Source organism: Rhea americana, unplaced genomic scaffold (assembly GCF_003343005.1).
Source record: "Rhea americana isolate MKP2758 unplaced genomic scaffold, rheAme1 scaffold_2, whole genome shotgun sequence".
In the NCBI taxonomy this organism is placed as follows: Eukaryota; Metazoa; Chordata; class Aves; order Rheiformes; family Rheidae; genus Rhea; species Rhea americana.
Genome location: NW_028186149.1, coordinates 2,624,582 through 2,642,914, shown reverse-complemented (window position 1 = coordinate 2,642,914; position 18,333 = coordinate 2,624,582). Strand labels below are relative to the sequence as shown.

Genomic DNA, 18,333 nt, shown 5'->3' with positions numbered 1-18,333 from the left:
ATTCTTAAAACGGATATCATAAAACTAGAGGACACTTACTGTTAATTAGCGGGAACAGCAAGCGTGCAACTACAAAGTCCCACCCACAGGTTTCAAAAATCCACCTACTCCAATATGTTAAAAAGAACATTTGAAAGGTCACCAACAATTCTTGATTTGGTGACAAACAATGTGCTAGAGAGGATGTAATCTGAGAGGGGAAGTAAGAAAGATTTAAGCAGTAGAGACGATAGTGAGGGTCAATTTGTAACACCACTACAGGTGCAGAACCTCAGCAAAGGAAATTTTTAAAAGGGCAAGAAAAAGCTAAACTAACATTAATGCTGCATAAAGCTAAACAGGACCAAAAACACATAACAAAAGGGTGAGGGAAGACAAGGGAGAGGTTAGAGAGAATTAAATAAATYATGATGCAGCCTGTGTTGACAGTTCATGAACTGCTAGTGTAAATACCTAAAAATATAAAAACCAGCAGACATAAAAATATCCAGAAAGAATGAATGTGAAGCTTTCATAAAACAATGAGAAAAAGAAGTCAAAATGTTATGCAGCTCAGAGAAAACAACTTGGAAAAGATTTCAGAATGAAATGTTTAAGAAAATAAAAGTGAGCTCTACAGAAGGACATTTTATATTTAATGTCATCTTTCTTTGTTAATGAAACACATACTTAATACAATACCATTTGAAAAAATATTAGAGAAAAAAATAAAAAAGAGACTAACATCAATTTYGTGGCTTTTGGCATTATTTTTAAATATTTTACTATCATTATCCATATTTTTGCTTGTGAATTGGAATATGTTACAATTCCAGTGTTTTTATCCTAATTCAAAGCTGCCACACAAAAAACGTCACTGTTAAAAACAAACAAACCAAAACACACCTAACAGAGCCTTCCTGCCTACGAAACAGAGAAAGTATTGGTGTAAGACAAAACTTAGTATGTTTCCAGTATCATCCCAATTATTTTAACTCCTTCCAAGACTACTGTAGAGAACCTGCCTCTGTGACTCAACTACTGTGTGCCACTGTGTACAAAGGCGTTGGAACAGCAGCTATCCCACAAGCAAATACAACACGCCTGCTGTTTGGTGGCAGGCACATTATCTCCTCTTACGGCCCATCRCACTGAATCAGCATTTTACCAGAGTTTCTGCTATGACTCTGCAACAAATCAATTAAATAGGCACAGCAACTTTCAGCAGAAATGTTTGATTCATATACGGGTGAAAAGCAACCTGTAAGGAGATACAATCCTTAAGGATGTTTACAAATCATCCAGTATTTGGCAGGCGATATAGCACACTTCTAAAAACAAAATCCAGAGCTCTTATTCCATCTACATTCTTCTGTGCTACCTCTCAGCTTAGATTTTGAACAGTTATCCATGTTAAGTAGCAAAACAATATGAATCTCTACCCCATTACTTTTTCTTTCCAGGAAAACAGGAGAGAGTTCTTAGTTGAAGTTGCTGACTATAGGCTGAGAGAAGAAATGACAAAGACCCACAGTTTTACAGTAAGGCTGAAATAAGGCAAGTCCTCAGAATGCTTCATAACACAAATTTAGTAATGAAGTGTTGTCATTTGCACTCGCAAACCAGCAATTCAACCCCAGTGGAATATAAGCCTTTACAGTACAACAAAACTAAACAGGGCAATAAGCTAACCACAGAATCACAGAATGGTTGGTGTTGGAAGGGACCTCTGGAGATCCTCAAGCCCTCTGCTCAAGCAGAGTCACCTAGAGCGTGTTAGATAGGATTGCATCCAGGTAGGTTTTGAATATCTCCAGAGGAGACTCTACAGCCCATCTGGGCAACCTGTTCCAGTGCTCTGTCAGTCTCACAGGAAAGAATTTTTCCTAACCTTCCAGCTAAGGCAGAAAAGAATAATCAGCCTGAGAAGGGCCCTGGATATTAAAGACAAAATCTATGAAATGCATCTGTAAAATTCAATTTGAAGTCAACACAGAAAGTGGCAGTCCAGGCTGAAGCATTTATGATGATCTCTTCCTAATTTACTTGAATTTATGCTTGTATGTGATTTTACATTTGATAAAATCATTTGAAATAATCAGGTCCCTGAAAGCTGTGAATTAAGAGCTCTTCCTACACAAAGATGTTGCGCAGGACAGGCCAATTTAGGGCAAACAGCAGCAAGAGGATAATTTTTGCTTCTGGGCTTACTTGGGTATCTAACAGCAAGGGAGAACTTGAAAAGGCCAGAAGATTGCAAACTGATTTAATTCTCCTTAAGGAGAGGAAATCTTTTGAAGCTCTTCCCTCTCCTATTCACCTCGACTTTGTTCTGCCTGGGTTTAGTGTTAACTTCTATGGTCCTGATGCCCTATATTTCTCATATAGGAACTCTCTCTTATATGTCTATGAGGATTGTGTCCTGTGAGATGCTGTTGGTTGAGAGGATTCATAATTGCCAATAACTTATATGAGATCTCAATTCTTACCTAGTAACAGAAGAGAACATTGGATAATGTGTCTTGTTATGTAAAGGTAATAATCAGTCCAGTATCTTGTCCAAATCTTCTCAGGAAATAAATCTAGGCCTTATTTAAATATCTTGGCTGAATGATGATTAACTCTTACACTTCTATTTTTTAAATGTGTCTTATGTTTATAGATTTATGTGTCAAGGAAGTTACAAGTAACAAGTAGAAGAGTTGTGGTATTTTACCGTCACAATTTTGCTGGGCTTTGTAAATGTAATATTATCTCCAAATATTTAAAATTATGGTTACAGGTACATGGCAGAGAGATTAAAAAAAACAAAACACAAAACAAAACAAAACAAACACCCAAGTAATTCCAGGAGAAAGAGAAATAATCCTAAGGAATACCCCTTTCAACAGCAAAAGCTCTTTTTACCTCTTCAGTTATTGCTACCATTGGTTAATTCCAGAAATTATTTTAATGGATAAGAGCTGTTTATTCAAACCATGTGTAAAAAGGGGGGGAAAAGGTTACTATGCTGGAAAGGCATTCAGACAAATGATAAGCAACTTCCGCATTTCAAGTCTGTTGATATGTTTTTAGTTTTCATCAACATAAAGTGGTTTTTATTTTTTTCCACTGGGCCAGTACACCAATTTAAAAAAAAAAAGGCCCCTAAATTTACAATCTCTTAAAAGATAAAATCTACCACCAGCTTCTTTCACATGCAAAGAGATCTGTTCTTAGAAACCAACTGGTGATAAGGCAATCCACAATTTCAAATTAAATGCAGTCACTTTCTATCTGACATATGTAGATTTACATGCATATTAACAGGCATAAAACAACAAGAGGAATTCTAGATCAGCTTTAGGAATTTCTAGGCCAGCTTTATGCCTTCTGAGACACTTCTGTGCAAAACCATTAAAATTAGAGAATAGGTTTTAAAATAAGATTTTGTTTTTGCACATTTTCCCAATGCAAAACAACATAGAAGGAAATTTTAACATTTAACTTCATTTTTGACTAGAATGTAAAGCTGAACTGGCAATTTTGATCTCTGTCCAACAAGACATTAGTAACTGGTGTTTATTCTCTTTGCTAAGCTTTACATCAGAGAAGTATAAAAGGAACTGTATGAGGGGGGAGAGAATAAGAGAGTATTGGGTGGGGGGTAGTTTTGTACACTCAGTCGCATAATAATATTGTTAGTTTCTTTCCCCCTTTCTATTAATTACATGCTTCTCTTTGAACAAAAATGTACACTATTCTTTGGGGGAAACATCCACCTACTTCAACTCTGTCTTCTTCCATAGGGCCAGTCTCCTCTACTGCACACATTTCATGACTGAAAAGTCAGTCTCCTGGTTTCTATTAATGTTCAACTACATACACCATAATTAAGCTCTATACAAAGCTAGAAATAGCAATTATTTTTTATATAATGGTGAAATACTTCATGTATAAACAGTCTAGCAGATCTAGCAGTGTGGATTTTCATTTTAGTCTGACTTTAAGCAAAAGTAGTGGGGATTTTTGGTTTGCTTTGTTTTTTTTCCCCCTTTTATCCCCGAAACTGAGGTCTGAAATCCAAATCTCTTGGTAATTAATGACTCCCAAGAGTGGTATCATGTCTTAAGCTATTCTTGAAATACTGCTGGACCTAGCTGACCTTAACTTAACACATATTTATGTGCTAAGGAAGGCAGGCAAAAAGCAGCTCTTCCTTCAGCTCTTCCTATCTGCTATGCTTAGTAAAGGCCTAGTTCTCAAGATTGAAGCATTTCCACTGTTTCTATTAAAGAGGTTGTTGGGTTATACATAATAAAGTTGGGTTATACATAGTTTATGATAATATTGATCATATTATAATGTTCTAGGTTTTTTGCACAGTAGTTGAAAGGATAGCCTTTAAAAAGTGTAATTACATTCTCTAAAAATGATTGGAAACAGGGTCATTTTAGATTCACTTCCCTTCATTGCTTTAAATTTGGAAGTGTATGCCCTGCTCATCTTTCTGAAAATTGAAGCGCTATCACCAAAGGAAAGAATAATGACAAATGATTCCCAGAAAAATCAGACCCAATCTCAGGAAAAATTCCAGATGCATCTAAAAAACATTTACAGAATGTAAAGCATAAAACAGAACTTACAAAAACCACTTAAGTAGCACATGTAGCACTCAAGAGCTCATGAAGAGCAAATGAAATAACAATTTCAGCAGAAGCACAGGGATTCACATTATATTTATTTCCACAAGAGTACTGTAAGAACAACTCTCCTAGCAAATGAGCTCTCAGAAAGTTGCAAATATGGCCAAACCAATAGTTACCTACCTCCCTTGCACTAAACTATATGGATGGAAAGGTAGAATAAAATATTATTGGTGGAATAATATATTACTGTTTTTTTTGAGCTTCTTTTGGGTTCTGATAGTTTATAATAGATCAAATCACAACCTATTTAAAGAAAAACACCAATAAACTAACAGGAGTGGAGACACATGGACACCRATCTTTTCCATCCATAATCAGCTTATCAGTAACAGTAAAAATAAATAAATAAATAAGTAAAAATAAAAAGTTAAAAGAACTTGTATTAGTCAACATTTAAAAGATCAACCAGAATCTGAAAAGTCAGTCGGCAAATACATAAAGCATAAGAACAATGCAAAATCTGAAAATGGAAAGACACTGAAATATCACAAAATGGAACTACTATGCATAATCCCACATACTGAGTATGCTTTCAGTTCTTGGGAGCTTACGAAGAATATAAAAACCTCCAAGTTGTGAACTATTTTTTGAACAGAGATTTGAAATGAAACAGAGATGAAAGAGGCAGGAAATGATGCAGAGTTAATCATCCAACAAAGAAACTGGAATTGGAAAATAACATTTCTAAGAAACAAATAGTTCAGGAAATGTGTACAATCCACTGATTTATCACTGGTAGAGATAATGATACACACTAGCTGACATTTCTTGAGATTCATGAATAKTTATCTATCATTAATTTAAAATAGTTGTAAACATCTGAATAAATACAGAAGGTCAATACTAAATGAAAGCTAAGAAAACTTTTTTTGCTTGTTTTGTTTTGTCATAAGTAGCACAAGGCAAGAGCATATGCTTTGCCTTATCTGGAACTAAAAGGCTATTTCGTATCACTGACTTCTACAGTTCTAAACTGCAATTAGAGAAAAAATGGAAAGTATGATAACATTTTTCACATTCCTATATACTCATTACAGGTATTCCCTCAATGTTTTCTTCACATCTCTGTGGCTTGACTAAATCTTTATTTCATGTTTTATTTTTCCTTTTTTAAAAAAAAAATCCATGGTAAATTGCCCCATGGACTATCCCTATGTTGCACTAGATGCATTAAGAAAAGATGTTGGCTATTAAAATCAATATGGAACATAATTATTTTCAAAGAATGTAACCACCAGTGCTTTTCCTTAAGAGCAGAAACATTTAAATTGATGTATTTCAGCCTATGAGGAACATATCTTGGAATGTGATTGAAGGCTCCGTGTATACTTTCAGCAATGAAATGTTAAACAATTAATTGCTGAAAAATAAAATAAAGAGAAAGGAAAATGAGTACCAAAAGTAGACAGACCTGAAACAAATGTATTGAAGACTTACACAGTCAAAACAGCGTAAGAGGCTCACCCAAGAAGTAAAAGATTATTGAGTGAAATAAACATCTTCATTCTGATGTGGAGTTTGCTATGACCTTAAAGATACAAGTGGACTTCATAGTGGACTGCTCTTCTGGAGTTCTGATTTTCAAACATGAAGCTTACCTCAAAGACAACATAGAAGTATTTAATATTTCCATTTAATGAAAAAAGCTCCGGTACAAAAATACAGAATAAATTATGCTTTACTTTTTTCAAAAAAAAAAAAAAGTAGTAGTATTTGAATGTCTTCAAGTTTCCTATGGTTACTAAGTTCCTCATGCAAGACAGAATACTAATACCAATATGTATAAAAATAGCACTGAGAAGAGGGACATATTTTGGAAGAATATTTATAGAAGAAAATGGTAATGAGGCCTTGGAGTACAATATTCATTGAGAGATTTGAATGTGATTTTTAAAAAGTACTTGTAAACTTAGAAAAGGTGTAGAGGTTCATACTGTGCTCTTGGATGCTGCTAGTCCAAGGAAGCCTTTGTCTCATGGGATTACCTGAAAGGTCACACACAAGATTCACAGTGATGGGAAAGCTCTTGTGTTGAAGCAGGTTGGTTGAATAAATTGGTCTTTTCAAAAAGACAGTCAAACTCCTCCAGTCTCATTTCCCCCTGAATGGAAGTGCACAGTATTCACAAGGTCTCAGGTCTGCACTTCTGTAGCAGATGTTAGAAATCTTTCTGTTGCTATGAAGTGGTCTGCTTCCAGCATATCTGATTCCCAGACCATCATAATGAGTAACGCCAGATCCAGTTTCCATGTCCCTGGAGTCAAATGCTACTTGGGGGAGCCAAGCAACTGTCACATTCGCTTTGCCCACCCTATAATTTGCTGGCGTATATGGTGTTCATACATTCTCCCCAGTGTGGTTTTATCTGGCACAGTCCGCAAATAGCCTTTGGTGTCCTCATATTTCCATAGGGACATGTTTGTTATCCTTTGGCCATTTTGCCTCTTATTTACTAACATAAAAGCATCAGGAATTTCTCAGAGAGGCCATAAATTTGAGGATACTTAATCTGCAGACGTTCGTAGTCTTGAAGTGAACTCCTGTTGGGTGTTTACTTCAAAGTCTTGGCAAGATTATAGGTAAAGGTGTAAATAGCTATTGATCAAGTGTTCTCCTTGGAGTCCTAAACAATATGAAGGAATGCTGTGCAAAGTCTTGTAATCATAACCAGGCTGACAAAAATATGCTTCTGCTTTTAATAATATAGCCATAACTCTAGCAAGGCATTTTGGCAGGACTAGTAGAAAGCAGTTCTTTCAACTGAAAAGAATAATGAAAGGAATCAAGGTGGTCCAGGGCAGTAGTCAGGCAAAGAATGCAAGCAGTATAAAAACCTCAGTGTAAAAATATAGAAAGGTAGCAAGCGGAACAAGCAATCAAAATAAAAACAAGCATGAAGTGTTTTATGCACAAAGCACTGCCAGCAGCTAATAGAACAGACAGAGAAGTGYGGTTTCTGATGGAAGACAGATTCCAACGTGAAGGCAGATCATCTGGAGAGTTCAACCCAGAAATAGCTCACTCAGCTATTGCTCAGGCATGCAGGCACACTGAGGACATGGGGAAAAAAAAATATGCTGTTACAGAGCAGGGAGGATGGGGCCTCTTTAATCAACAGAGAGAAGGTGCTGTTTGGGCTATTTGCACAAAAAGCCCATAACCCAGTTTTTCTCATGATACCACCTGCTTCTAGGCTCTCATCTTAGAAGTAAGCATGTAGTAAGCAAATTATTGGGATGTTCAAAAGCAAGAAAGATGGGTGGGAAGAGAGAGAAGATTTTTCAGTTTATATCTTTAAAGTCACTCTATGCTGTTATAAAACTGAATTACTAAGTATCCATAGCACACCAGAGAGCGGGATAAACTTTGATTTCTCAAATGCCTGTGTATCTTTAAGAGATGCATATGAGTAAAAATGTTAAAGGATTCTGTGCTGTCAAAACCTCTGCTTGAAAACACTGTCCTTTACAGCATTCCAGTTATATAATTTTGCATGAATATAAATCTAACATTCTTTGCTATGCTTAATTATTAAACACAAATGGCTCAAGTTAGAACCTGGTCTTAAAATTACATACTTATTTAATTTCACAGAGTCAGTCAGGGTGGTAATTGTAAAAGCAAACTGTAAATATGCATTTGACTGCAAAGTTGCTGAAAACAAATTCAAAATAAAATTTCACTAGCTCTTTTCACTAGCATTTCAATGACATAATTGCTAATGATAACTACTGATTTAATTAGTGTTCTAAATTATCATATTATTGAAGTTCAGTGATACACATATAAAAATAGGAGGACAGATAAGGTGCAAACTGGTAGATAGCCTTTTTAGTAAAGATATATAGCAAGGATGGAATGATCTTATCTTCCATCTAAAGACAAGATAGAAAATAATTAGGTTCTTCTTGCAGGTGTAAAATCATTTAAGTTGCTGCCCTTGGGAGGAAATTCTCCTACAGGATCAGAAACTTTGCCTATATATTGCTGTTTCTTGGAGGGCACATTTAAGTGAAGTTTTACAGTATACCTTCAATAGTGTGATGAAATCTGATAGGGACATCCAAATAATGGTATGATGGCACTAACACAAAATTATTATCACTCATAATGAAGCTTACTCTTAGAAATTGAATAAATGTATGCGAAAAAGCTGCAAGCCTGATGAAATGTATAGRAACACAGACATTGGACTACACAAAACAAGCTGCATTTTCAAATATGCCTTTGGGTCCTGGATGGCAATCAGAATAAGGAAGATCCATCTATTCATTCATAGATTTCAGCCGACAAAATTCCTGCTTGTTGCATTTTGAAATGAATGTAGAGATGCAAACCTGACACCACGAAAGCCAAAAAGCACAGATTACTTTGTGAAGATATGAAAGAATAAGGTATAGTGTTTTTACCACTGAATGGTTTCCACAAGTTCCCATAGAACTACTTACAGGAGGTAGAAATAGGAAACCTATCACAGCTGTGATTTTTACATCAGTGCCTTCTTAGCTCTCCTGTGTGGCAAAGCCTTTTGGAGTAGTCAAATGCATTCCAAGTTCTGTATTTTACAGGAGAATTTAGGYTGCAGTATTCACAAATCCTAACCAGCCATAGAGCTTACCACTGTTACACTGAACAGTTGGAGAAAAGCCTTATTTCTTCAATAGTTATATACAGTTTAATGAAAGTCACCAAATCAATCATAACAACACAGCTTTATTACCTATCAGATTGTATTTTCTAATCTGAAAAGCTTTTTTTAATAGMAAAGGTGGGCTGTTTACAAATACCAATTTATCAGAATAAACACTAGCAGAAGAAAAACTCTTCACAATACTCAAGAGAAAGGAAAAACTCAACCAGTAAGACAGCTGACCTATTAGTGTACCTCCATGTGCTGTAAGCACTAGGCCCCTTCTGCCTCCACACATCTTCCCTTGTGCTTTCTCCAAGTCTGCACTTGTAGCTCTATCACAAGAGTACCAAACAGTAAGTAGCCTRCAACTGACCTTTCAGATTCAGTAAGTAGTATATGAAAAGTAGGAACAAAATACAAATCATGCTTTGGATAAAGGCAATTTTAATGAAACTAAGCAATTTTAATGTATTTTTTCCGCTAATGAATAGCTCATTAGACAGTTAGAAGGCTTTTATAAATATACTTAAAAGGCACAGTGATGGCATGAAAATAAATTTTCTTAGACAAAACTAAGCAAAACAAATCCATTTTTAATTTTGATGCTGTTTCAAAAATTAGCATTCATAGCAAATTTCAAATGCACATGGCAAACTTCACATATGATTGACCTAATCTCTTTTAAGATTTGAAAAGTCTGTGAAGTCTGATCTCCAAAACAGTTAAGCATCTGCACAGAAGGCTAGAACTGGTAACACTAAGGGGAAGTGGGCACAGAATTGACCATTAAGCTCCYTGTGCAATACTGAAATAAAATTAGACAAAAGTGTCTGGCTGGAAAAACAGCAACATACATGAGCAATAGCAAAAAAGGCAATCTGCACTCCATAACACTAGAAGGATGTATACCAAAATAACCAACACATTTCTATATACATTCATTTGAGGAATACAGAAAATTTTGAGGATATATAAGCAGCAGTAGAAATGAGGTTTGGAGCTCCATACGTTTATCTTATCAACATTAGATAGAAAGGCAACTGAATTATAGTATTATTTTTTTCATGATACCAATACCTGGCAAAAAAGCCAGACATATGTAAATTAGAACTAAATCATGATTTTTTTTAAAAAACAAACAACTAAACCATCATATGAAACGATGTATTCTTCATCTTTTCATATAATCATTTAAAATCCAGACTGGACACTTTCTGGAAGATATGTGCCTCAAGCACAACAAAAGGAATGTTTTGGTCAGGCAAGTAATTTTGCTCAGCAGAAGAAAAGCCTGCAGGGTTTTTATTAGCAGGACAGGCAGAGCTGGTGGTGTGCAGTATAGAAACATCAATAGAACCAATATTTAGAAGGACCGCTTCTGGTAGTTTACAAAAATCTATATGCAATTTAAATTATAGATTAAAATACAGATTTTTGAGCTATTTGTACAACAAACTCGTAACATGTATTTAACTTGCTCACTTGTTGCCAGGGAACATGCTACATACTGCACACAATACTGTTTTGACAACCACAGGATAACCAAAGCAAAACAATTAACATTAAAATAATTGTATGAGGAAACAAAGTATTTTCCTTCATTGCCTGCAGATTTGCAAGATTCAAGAATTCTAACCCCCCTCCCTGCATACATACAGAATAATAAAATTATTTATTGCCCATATCTTTGTTAATACATACGGTACGAACACAAAATTACTGTTCCACACTTATTTGGAAGTATTATCCTTTCTAGCAAGTAAAACAAGATAAATGACACTTCTGAAACACTTCTGACATGCAGGAACCCTTTTTTCAAACTTTAGCAATGCTCTACCTGCACACTAACTGACAATCTATTCTGATACTGCTTTGAAAAAAAAATTATTATATTCTTTTTTCAAAAAAGATCAACAGTCCAAGACAGACTCCAGTCTAGAATGACAGGTATATCAAATCAGTCAGACAAAACAGAGGTTTTTGTTAAATATAGCAAGCTAATAACAACATTCATAGCTACTCTAAGGTTTTGCATTATGTAACATAGATGTCTCAGGAAACAGTGCAGAACTGTGTGCTTCTCTGACTTAATAGTATATCATCTCTTATTACTTAAAAACCAGGAATAAAAGAGAATTTACAGTAAAATAAAAAATGTTCCGCATATATACTGTAAAGTCAAACTGCTGCTGCAGAAAGGGGGAAATATATACATCCAAGTATACTTCTACGACTACCTCTTAAAGCATATTAGGATTTTTTTTTTAAATCAGGAAAAAAAAAAGGTATGCATGTATTTAGCTCTCAGAAATTATTTCTAAGGCTTTTGCTGAAAACACCTACTTGGTATAATCCGAGATCAGCTTATTAGAAGAGTTGGCTTACTAGCAGAAATACTAAGAAATGCTTCTTTCCACAGACTAAACAGAAAACACAGTTTTCTTTTTATTACTGGTTCTTGCTTTAAGAAAGCACTGAACATGGGAAATATTTGTGTCTTGAAGGCTTACCTTCCAGTAAGTCTCTTGCCAGACCTGGTTCTGCCCCTGTGGACCGAACAAAGTCTGACAGGACTGCATCCATATCAAGAGTCATGTGATCATGCAGGTCTGCTGCCAGGCATGCAGCAGCAGCAGGACTTGCTGGTTGGCTAGAAGGCATCCATCTGCCAAGGAGAAAAAATAAAAAACAAAAAATAGGATTTTAGAAAATGCTCCAAAGCGATAGAAACCAAATGTTTCTGTTCTTCCCCTAAATGAGACTAATTAAAATCCTAAAACATCTGAGTTAAAATGTTTAAATAAACACCATTTGTGATCCACCTCTGCCTTAGCCTGGAAGCTGTTGATCACTCGGGCTTTCAGGAGAGCTTTGTTTTACTTAACATTTCACATTTTTATTGATTTATCTTCCAAGTAACTTGTCTATACTTCTGCAGCTGAAAGGTTCCTGCTCATTCAAAGCATAAAAATCTATCATTGTCTGCATGGGTAGGGCTGCTCACGAACTTAAGTTAAGCAGGTAAGCGTTTAGCTAGACCACAGCTCTTCTGCCCTTGCTTGCTAACACTACCACATGCGTATACAGCACAATGCAGTTGTTTTTCTGTTTCCCTTGTCAACACTACCTTCCCTACCTTAAGGGATTTTTGGATGGGGAATCCACATTTTCTCCCCTCCCTTCTGAAAGGACAGTACATTCCTCACATGAGGGCAGCAAATGTTCTTCAGCTTCAGTATCAACTTTTGCTTCACAGAAGTGATCAAAAATCTCCCTGAGAAACTGCATCAGCACATCCATTTTCCTTATAATAATAATGATAACAATCACACCAAGAGGCATGGCACCAAGAGCCACTCCCAGCCCAAAGGCTACACTCCTGCTCATCATTTTGCCCGAAATTGGTAGGACTCCAGTCTCAGGGCATCTCAGCAGAGGCCTTTGAGCCAAAGATGGGCTGTAGCTATGTGATCCGCAATGACAGCGTATCTCATTGTTGCAAAACTTCTGAAGCATCACAATCAAATACGTACCATGCTAACACAGACCCCATGCAAACCAGCAGCCTTCACTACCTTGTCAGTATAATCCTTAATCTCCCCATTGCTCAATTTCAACAAGACTGATATATATTGTCTTGAAATACGCTACACATATCAGAAAGAAAAGTTTAAATAGAACGCACAATACAAAGGCACACAGTATGAAGTACCTGACTTTCATACACAGAGCCAGCCACAATTAAATGGATTTTATCTAGTAAAGGAAGTCCCAACTTGCATAATAAGAAAAACAATTAAATAATTTTCAGGCAAACAACAACTCCACAGAGTATAATGATTACTACAGCTGTGTATCTGGTATATTCCTAGCTTTCTCTATTGCAGTATTTCTGCTGTTGAATTTTCACTGGTGAAATCACTGCCACAAGCTAAGAAACACTTGCAACAGATACCCAATATAAACACTTCGTCAGCTGGAAGAGGCAGAAAGGAAGGGCTTGGTAGGACTTCACTTGTATTCTCTTTCTAAGAGATGGAATTAGAGCTCATGTTAATACAGTAAAGGTACCAGTAAGTGCTTAGTAAAAACAATAAAGACCTTTATCTAATCCCTCCTCCCACTCCGAAGAAAAAGGATTCAGCCATCTATCCTGACTTTCTAAACTAGTTATTATTTAATATCAGATTAATTACAAGAGACAAACGCAAACTTTTTTTCCGTAAGTGGAAGATGTCAGGTTTCCTTTAGAGAATGGTTTGCTAGATCCAAGGCAATGATGCGTCTGTGTCTTCAGCAGCTTCCTGTAGGCTGTTTGTACCATCCAGTAGCTGAGAAAAGCAACAATCACACCAATATGTGACAATGACTCACGGCTTAAGAATCAGCATGTAGCAGCTAATAGAATCACAGTCATAGCTGAGGAAACACAAATGTGTTCTTGTTTTTGTATCGATAATGTTGGGGTTTTTTTTAACATAAGCAAGTGTGCAATTAAGTCTGCATTAGAATATTTTAATTGTAGTTTCAAAAATATTCCAGAAAGCACATTTGTGCATGTACTAAAAACAAACTCAGGGGACAAAAAGAGAAGGCTTTTCAATTTTCTATCACTGAAAATTTCTCTTTTATTTTGTCGAATAAAATAATTTGGAAATAAAGTGAATCATATATCACAACTATGGCAGCCCCTGTGAATCACAGTCCTACTTTACATGAGATTACAAAGTTGCTTTTAGGAGGAAGAGGAGGAACAGAGAGCTGATTACTATTGTAATGTACAAGTGTTTTGTATTTATCGATGACCATTACAATACAATTTTCTCCTATGTTTTTTCAACAGTCTGAAGAAGCAATCTTACCAGTGAACTTGCTTATGGCACAACCATCTTGGGATCCATTAGCAAGTAAAGAAAGTCTAGCCTCAAGCGATACATAACACGCTGCTGTTAGGGGAGTTTCTCTTGCAAAATCCATGGCTGACAACCATATATCCTACTCTATTTTGTACCTTTTTTTCCCCTCTCTGAATAAGTGAAATCCATCTTTCTGGATAATCTTCTCTCCAAATAATAAATAATATATTAAAGCAGGTGTTTTAAGATATTAAGGCATTCAAAACACAGTTAGGTTAAAAGTATCTCCATTCTTCTACACTGTCTGTACTGCTGTGAAAGTAGCAGAAAGTAAAGAAAACAGAGTCAAGATAAATGATATACAGTGTAAATAAGACCTCTACCTTTGCTTTCATGTCTGTTTTTCATTATTGGTCGAAGTTTGCCTTTAAACATGAATTTCATCATTCCTGTTATTTCCTCCTTGAGGAATAGTTGTGACTTTACCACATGCCAAAGGCAATGGAATAACATGAGATAACACGGAAATTTCCTACACTAGAAGCAGATGATATCGGTTGGCTATCGCTTGTACCACAGCTACAGAGAAATGAACTGTGGAAGAAGCTGGAAACACTATCCCTCAAAAGAAATTCAGTCTTTTCTGACTCTGTTTCTTACTCTTCATACATACAAGAGAAAATACACAAACTCTGCATTTCTCTTCCCACGCTGTTGCCCCATCCAGTGCCGTAACATGAAACAGCATGAGCCATCCCTGAATGACTTCCCACTTGCTGACCTATGCTTTCATCACTTACAGGCAGAAATGGACTCTGTTGTACAAAAGCACATTTATATGCGCCCTAATACGCACATATGTAAAGAGCAACCTCTTCTAATGTTTGTTCTCAATGATATTGCACTGAAACAGCAAGTATAAGGATTTGTTTAAAGTAAATCACGCTGGTAAAATAGGCTTCTTGCGATGGGGCGAATATAGTTGCCATTGCCATTAGGATCTTAACCCAAATAACCTTAAAAACTGAAGGGTAAAACGTGACTTAGTTTAGGCCATTTTGTTCCTCACTTCGATCAGGCTGATAGCCAGCACATTAGCCACTGTCCCAGCTGATGGTTGTTAATTCATTCACATGAGAAAGATTTCACATGAGTTAACTCAAACCACTGGCAATTAGCTGATTGCATTTAACCTTAAAAATTGAATGTCTTTACTTTCTTAGAAATTGCTTATTTCTGCAAGTATGTATCCATGTAGCGTACAAAGATCATTTCCTGTTGCAGAAGGTTAAAGCTTGTCCTTCCTCTCCTCAAAGATGAGAGCTGCAAAATCCAATTTATTCCAAATCTATTCCAATCTATATTTATTATCCAAATCTAAAGCATCTAGGATATGGTTACACAGACCCATGTTATTCAGTAGCAAAGCAGATTAAACTTGCTAACCCTAGTCTTTCATTCTGGTATCTACTTCACAGTTTGCTGGCACTTACGCTGTTATCATCATACTACCTTTTACACCACTTACACATTTATTTCACTTACATTTCTACAACATTTATACCACTATACCATTATATGCGGGCTGTATTAGGAATAACATTGCCAATAGGTAAAGGGAGGTGATTGTTCCCCTCTATTCAGCACTGGGGAGGCCACATCTTAAATGCTGCATCCATTTCTGAGCAGCCGAGTACAAGACAGACATGGACCTGCTGCAGTGAGTCCAGAAAAGGACTACAGAAATGATGAAGGGATTAGAGCATCTGACATAGCCTTATTAGAGCATCAGCCTATCCTTATAGGCTGGGACTGTTCAGCCTGGAGAAGAAATGGCTCAGAGCAGGGAGATCTGATCAATGTGTTTAAGTTGTCAATGAGAGGAAACAAAGACGACAGCCAGACAGGAAAAGAAAAAACAGACACAAATTGAAATACAGGAAATTCCATTTAAACATAGGACTCCCCCCCCCCCCCCCCCAGCCTTTGGTGAAAAACAGTGATCAAATATTGGAACAGATTCCCCAGAGAGGTTCTGAAGTCTCCATCTGCACAGATGTTCAAAACCTGCCTGAACATGGTCCTGAGCAACCTGCTCTAGCTGACTTTGCTCTCAACAGGGTGTTTAGACTASAGAATCATTAGAGATCCTTTTCAATCTCAACTGCTCAGTTCTTCAGTGACCTTTTGCATACGAGAAGCCACATACAAAGGATTATAAAACAAAACAAACAATCTATTTCCATTTTGGAGAGTTATGTTTATCCTGGATCATTTTAGTGGTATGTGTTGCAGCGCACACCATCTAGTAACTAAATTGGCATAAGCCTGGAGGTGGTGATCTAGTACTGCTGAGCAGACAGTCACACTTACAGATTGAGGTGTTATGGAGTATGCTTGATTATTCATGTAGCATTCAAATGAATTTTAGAGAGGTAGAACCACCACATCTGGAATACCACTAGGCAAGAGAAACATTTCTAAAGGTTAGTGCAGAAAAAATGTTAACAGAAGGAAAGCTGGAAATACTGACAAGGCTAGTTAAACAGGAATGCAAGCTTTAAGCACATGCTGAAATCCTACCAAAATCAGAGGTAAACAAACTCTGTGCTGCCTTCATATTGCCAGGCAGTGTTGATGGATCAATTGCTATTGATTCAAATCAGCTGCATTAATATTAAATCAATAGTTTTACAACTCCTAAGTTTTCAATCAGAGAGTTGAAGGTTTTACGTTTTGTTTTTATTCCCCTCTAATAAAGAAATTCTACTCATTCTGCCTCAGCCTGCACAACGGCCTGTCAGTCCAAACCTCTGTTTGGAATCTACAACCAGTGTCCAACTTAACTGCTCTTTGCAGTTGGTTTGCTTGCAATGGTCAAGCTTTAACACCATCTTTTTAAAGAGAGTTGTATCCTTTGAACTGGAGGTGCAATACTGCTTGTGACATTGTCATCTGTTTCCTTTGGCTTTTGATATCTAGCATCCTCTTTTGCCTTGGATCTTTTTCCATGATTCTGATTCCTAAAGATACCAGAATTTCTCTTACCTGATAGGGTGGCACCTGGAGTCAGCCAAAGTATTCTGCTGACAGACTACAGAATGGTCTTTTGAGAAACTGGAGGCAAAGCATTTTTTTCCCACGAACTGTAAGATTTACTCGCTGGTCTGAAAAAATTCAGGTCTCTCAGACCCACAAGGAATAGCCTAAATCAAGTCCTTTTTCTCTTATGCTCTGCTCGGAGAATGAGATTTGAAGCTAAGAAGGATATTTTATTTCTATTAGTTAAGGTGGCAGAAAGCAAGCCTATTAGTAATATCAAAGCTCTTGTTCTTCTGAGCTGTGATTAAACAGTGAGTTGGACTTTATATTAGCAAAAATAATTAATCAATCCATAGGGTTAAATTAGCACTTCAAGAAACTGAACAGACTTGTTCCAGCACACTACTGTCTGTCTTCTTATTTATCTTTATTTTGCATTAGGATCATATTCTGCTGGTAACATCTAGCATATTTCTGTTCATATTGTTATAGATAACCAGAGCTGTTCTTGTCTTTCAGAACATTAGAACAGATTTTGGCTTGAAAAACTTTCAAAATGATGTACATGCTCCTGGCCTTCCACATTTCACTTGTAACTGCTCATTCCCATCAGCCAGAAAATGCCATTTGGTATCATGCACTGGCCATATGAGACCCAGAATTATTGAAGTCAACACAGTCTTAACACTCTGAAGTTATCTGTTGTGGATATCTTTAAACTTCATAAACCATCTGTCATGTTTCAGTATGACTGACTATTTCTCCTGCTACAGCATCAAGATGGCCTTCTATCACTGACAATACAGGTGTGATTTTACATAGCTACCTAGATGTTAATGTTGGTATCTGTCCCTGAATATATATTTAGTTCTTGGCATCTCAGAATGAAGCTCTGCTTGCAACAGAAGTACTTTAAAGTACTTTACTTACAAAAAGGAAGTAATTCTGGTCATGACACTTTTTTCATGAGTTAAACAAAAGCTACTTGAAACATCTCTTTACTGAAATATTAATTCTAATTTACATGAAACCCTCCAAATGTTTATAAAAGTGCTAATTATTCTGAATTAGTCTCACATTTGATAATTGCTTCGTTGTTCTTTGCCTGTTTCTTTAATCTTGAAGGCTATTTAAG

General features: G+C 36.3%; 1 protein-coding gene across 2 annotated transcripts in view; it reads right to left on the bottom strand.

Annotated features, from left to right (window-relative positions):
• Window positions 1-18,333, bottom strand: part of OTUD7A (OTU deubiquitinase 7A) — an 85,354-nt gene that overhangs the window by 56,730 nt on the left and 10,291 nt on the right. The window contains exons 1-2 of one of the 2 annotated variants that reach the window (XM_085303300.1): window positions 13,514-13,599; window positions 11,811-11,965 (exon numbers count right to left, since the gene is read on the bottom strand). In XM_085303300.1, coding sequence (XP_085159426.1) covers window positions 11,811-11,961 — 151 coding nt within the window. In that variant the 5' untranslated portion in view covers window positions 11,962-11,965; window positions 13,514-13,599. Of the gene's footprint in view, window positions 1-11,810; window positions 11,966-13,513; window positions 13,600-18,333 lie in introns of those variants that run through there. The other variant, XM_085303299.1, reaches the window with a different exon arrangement.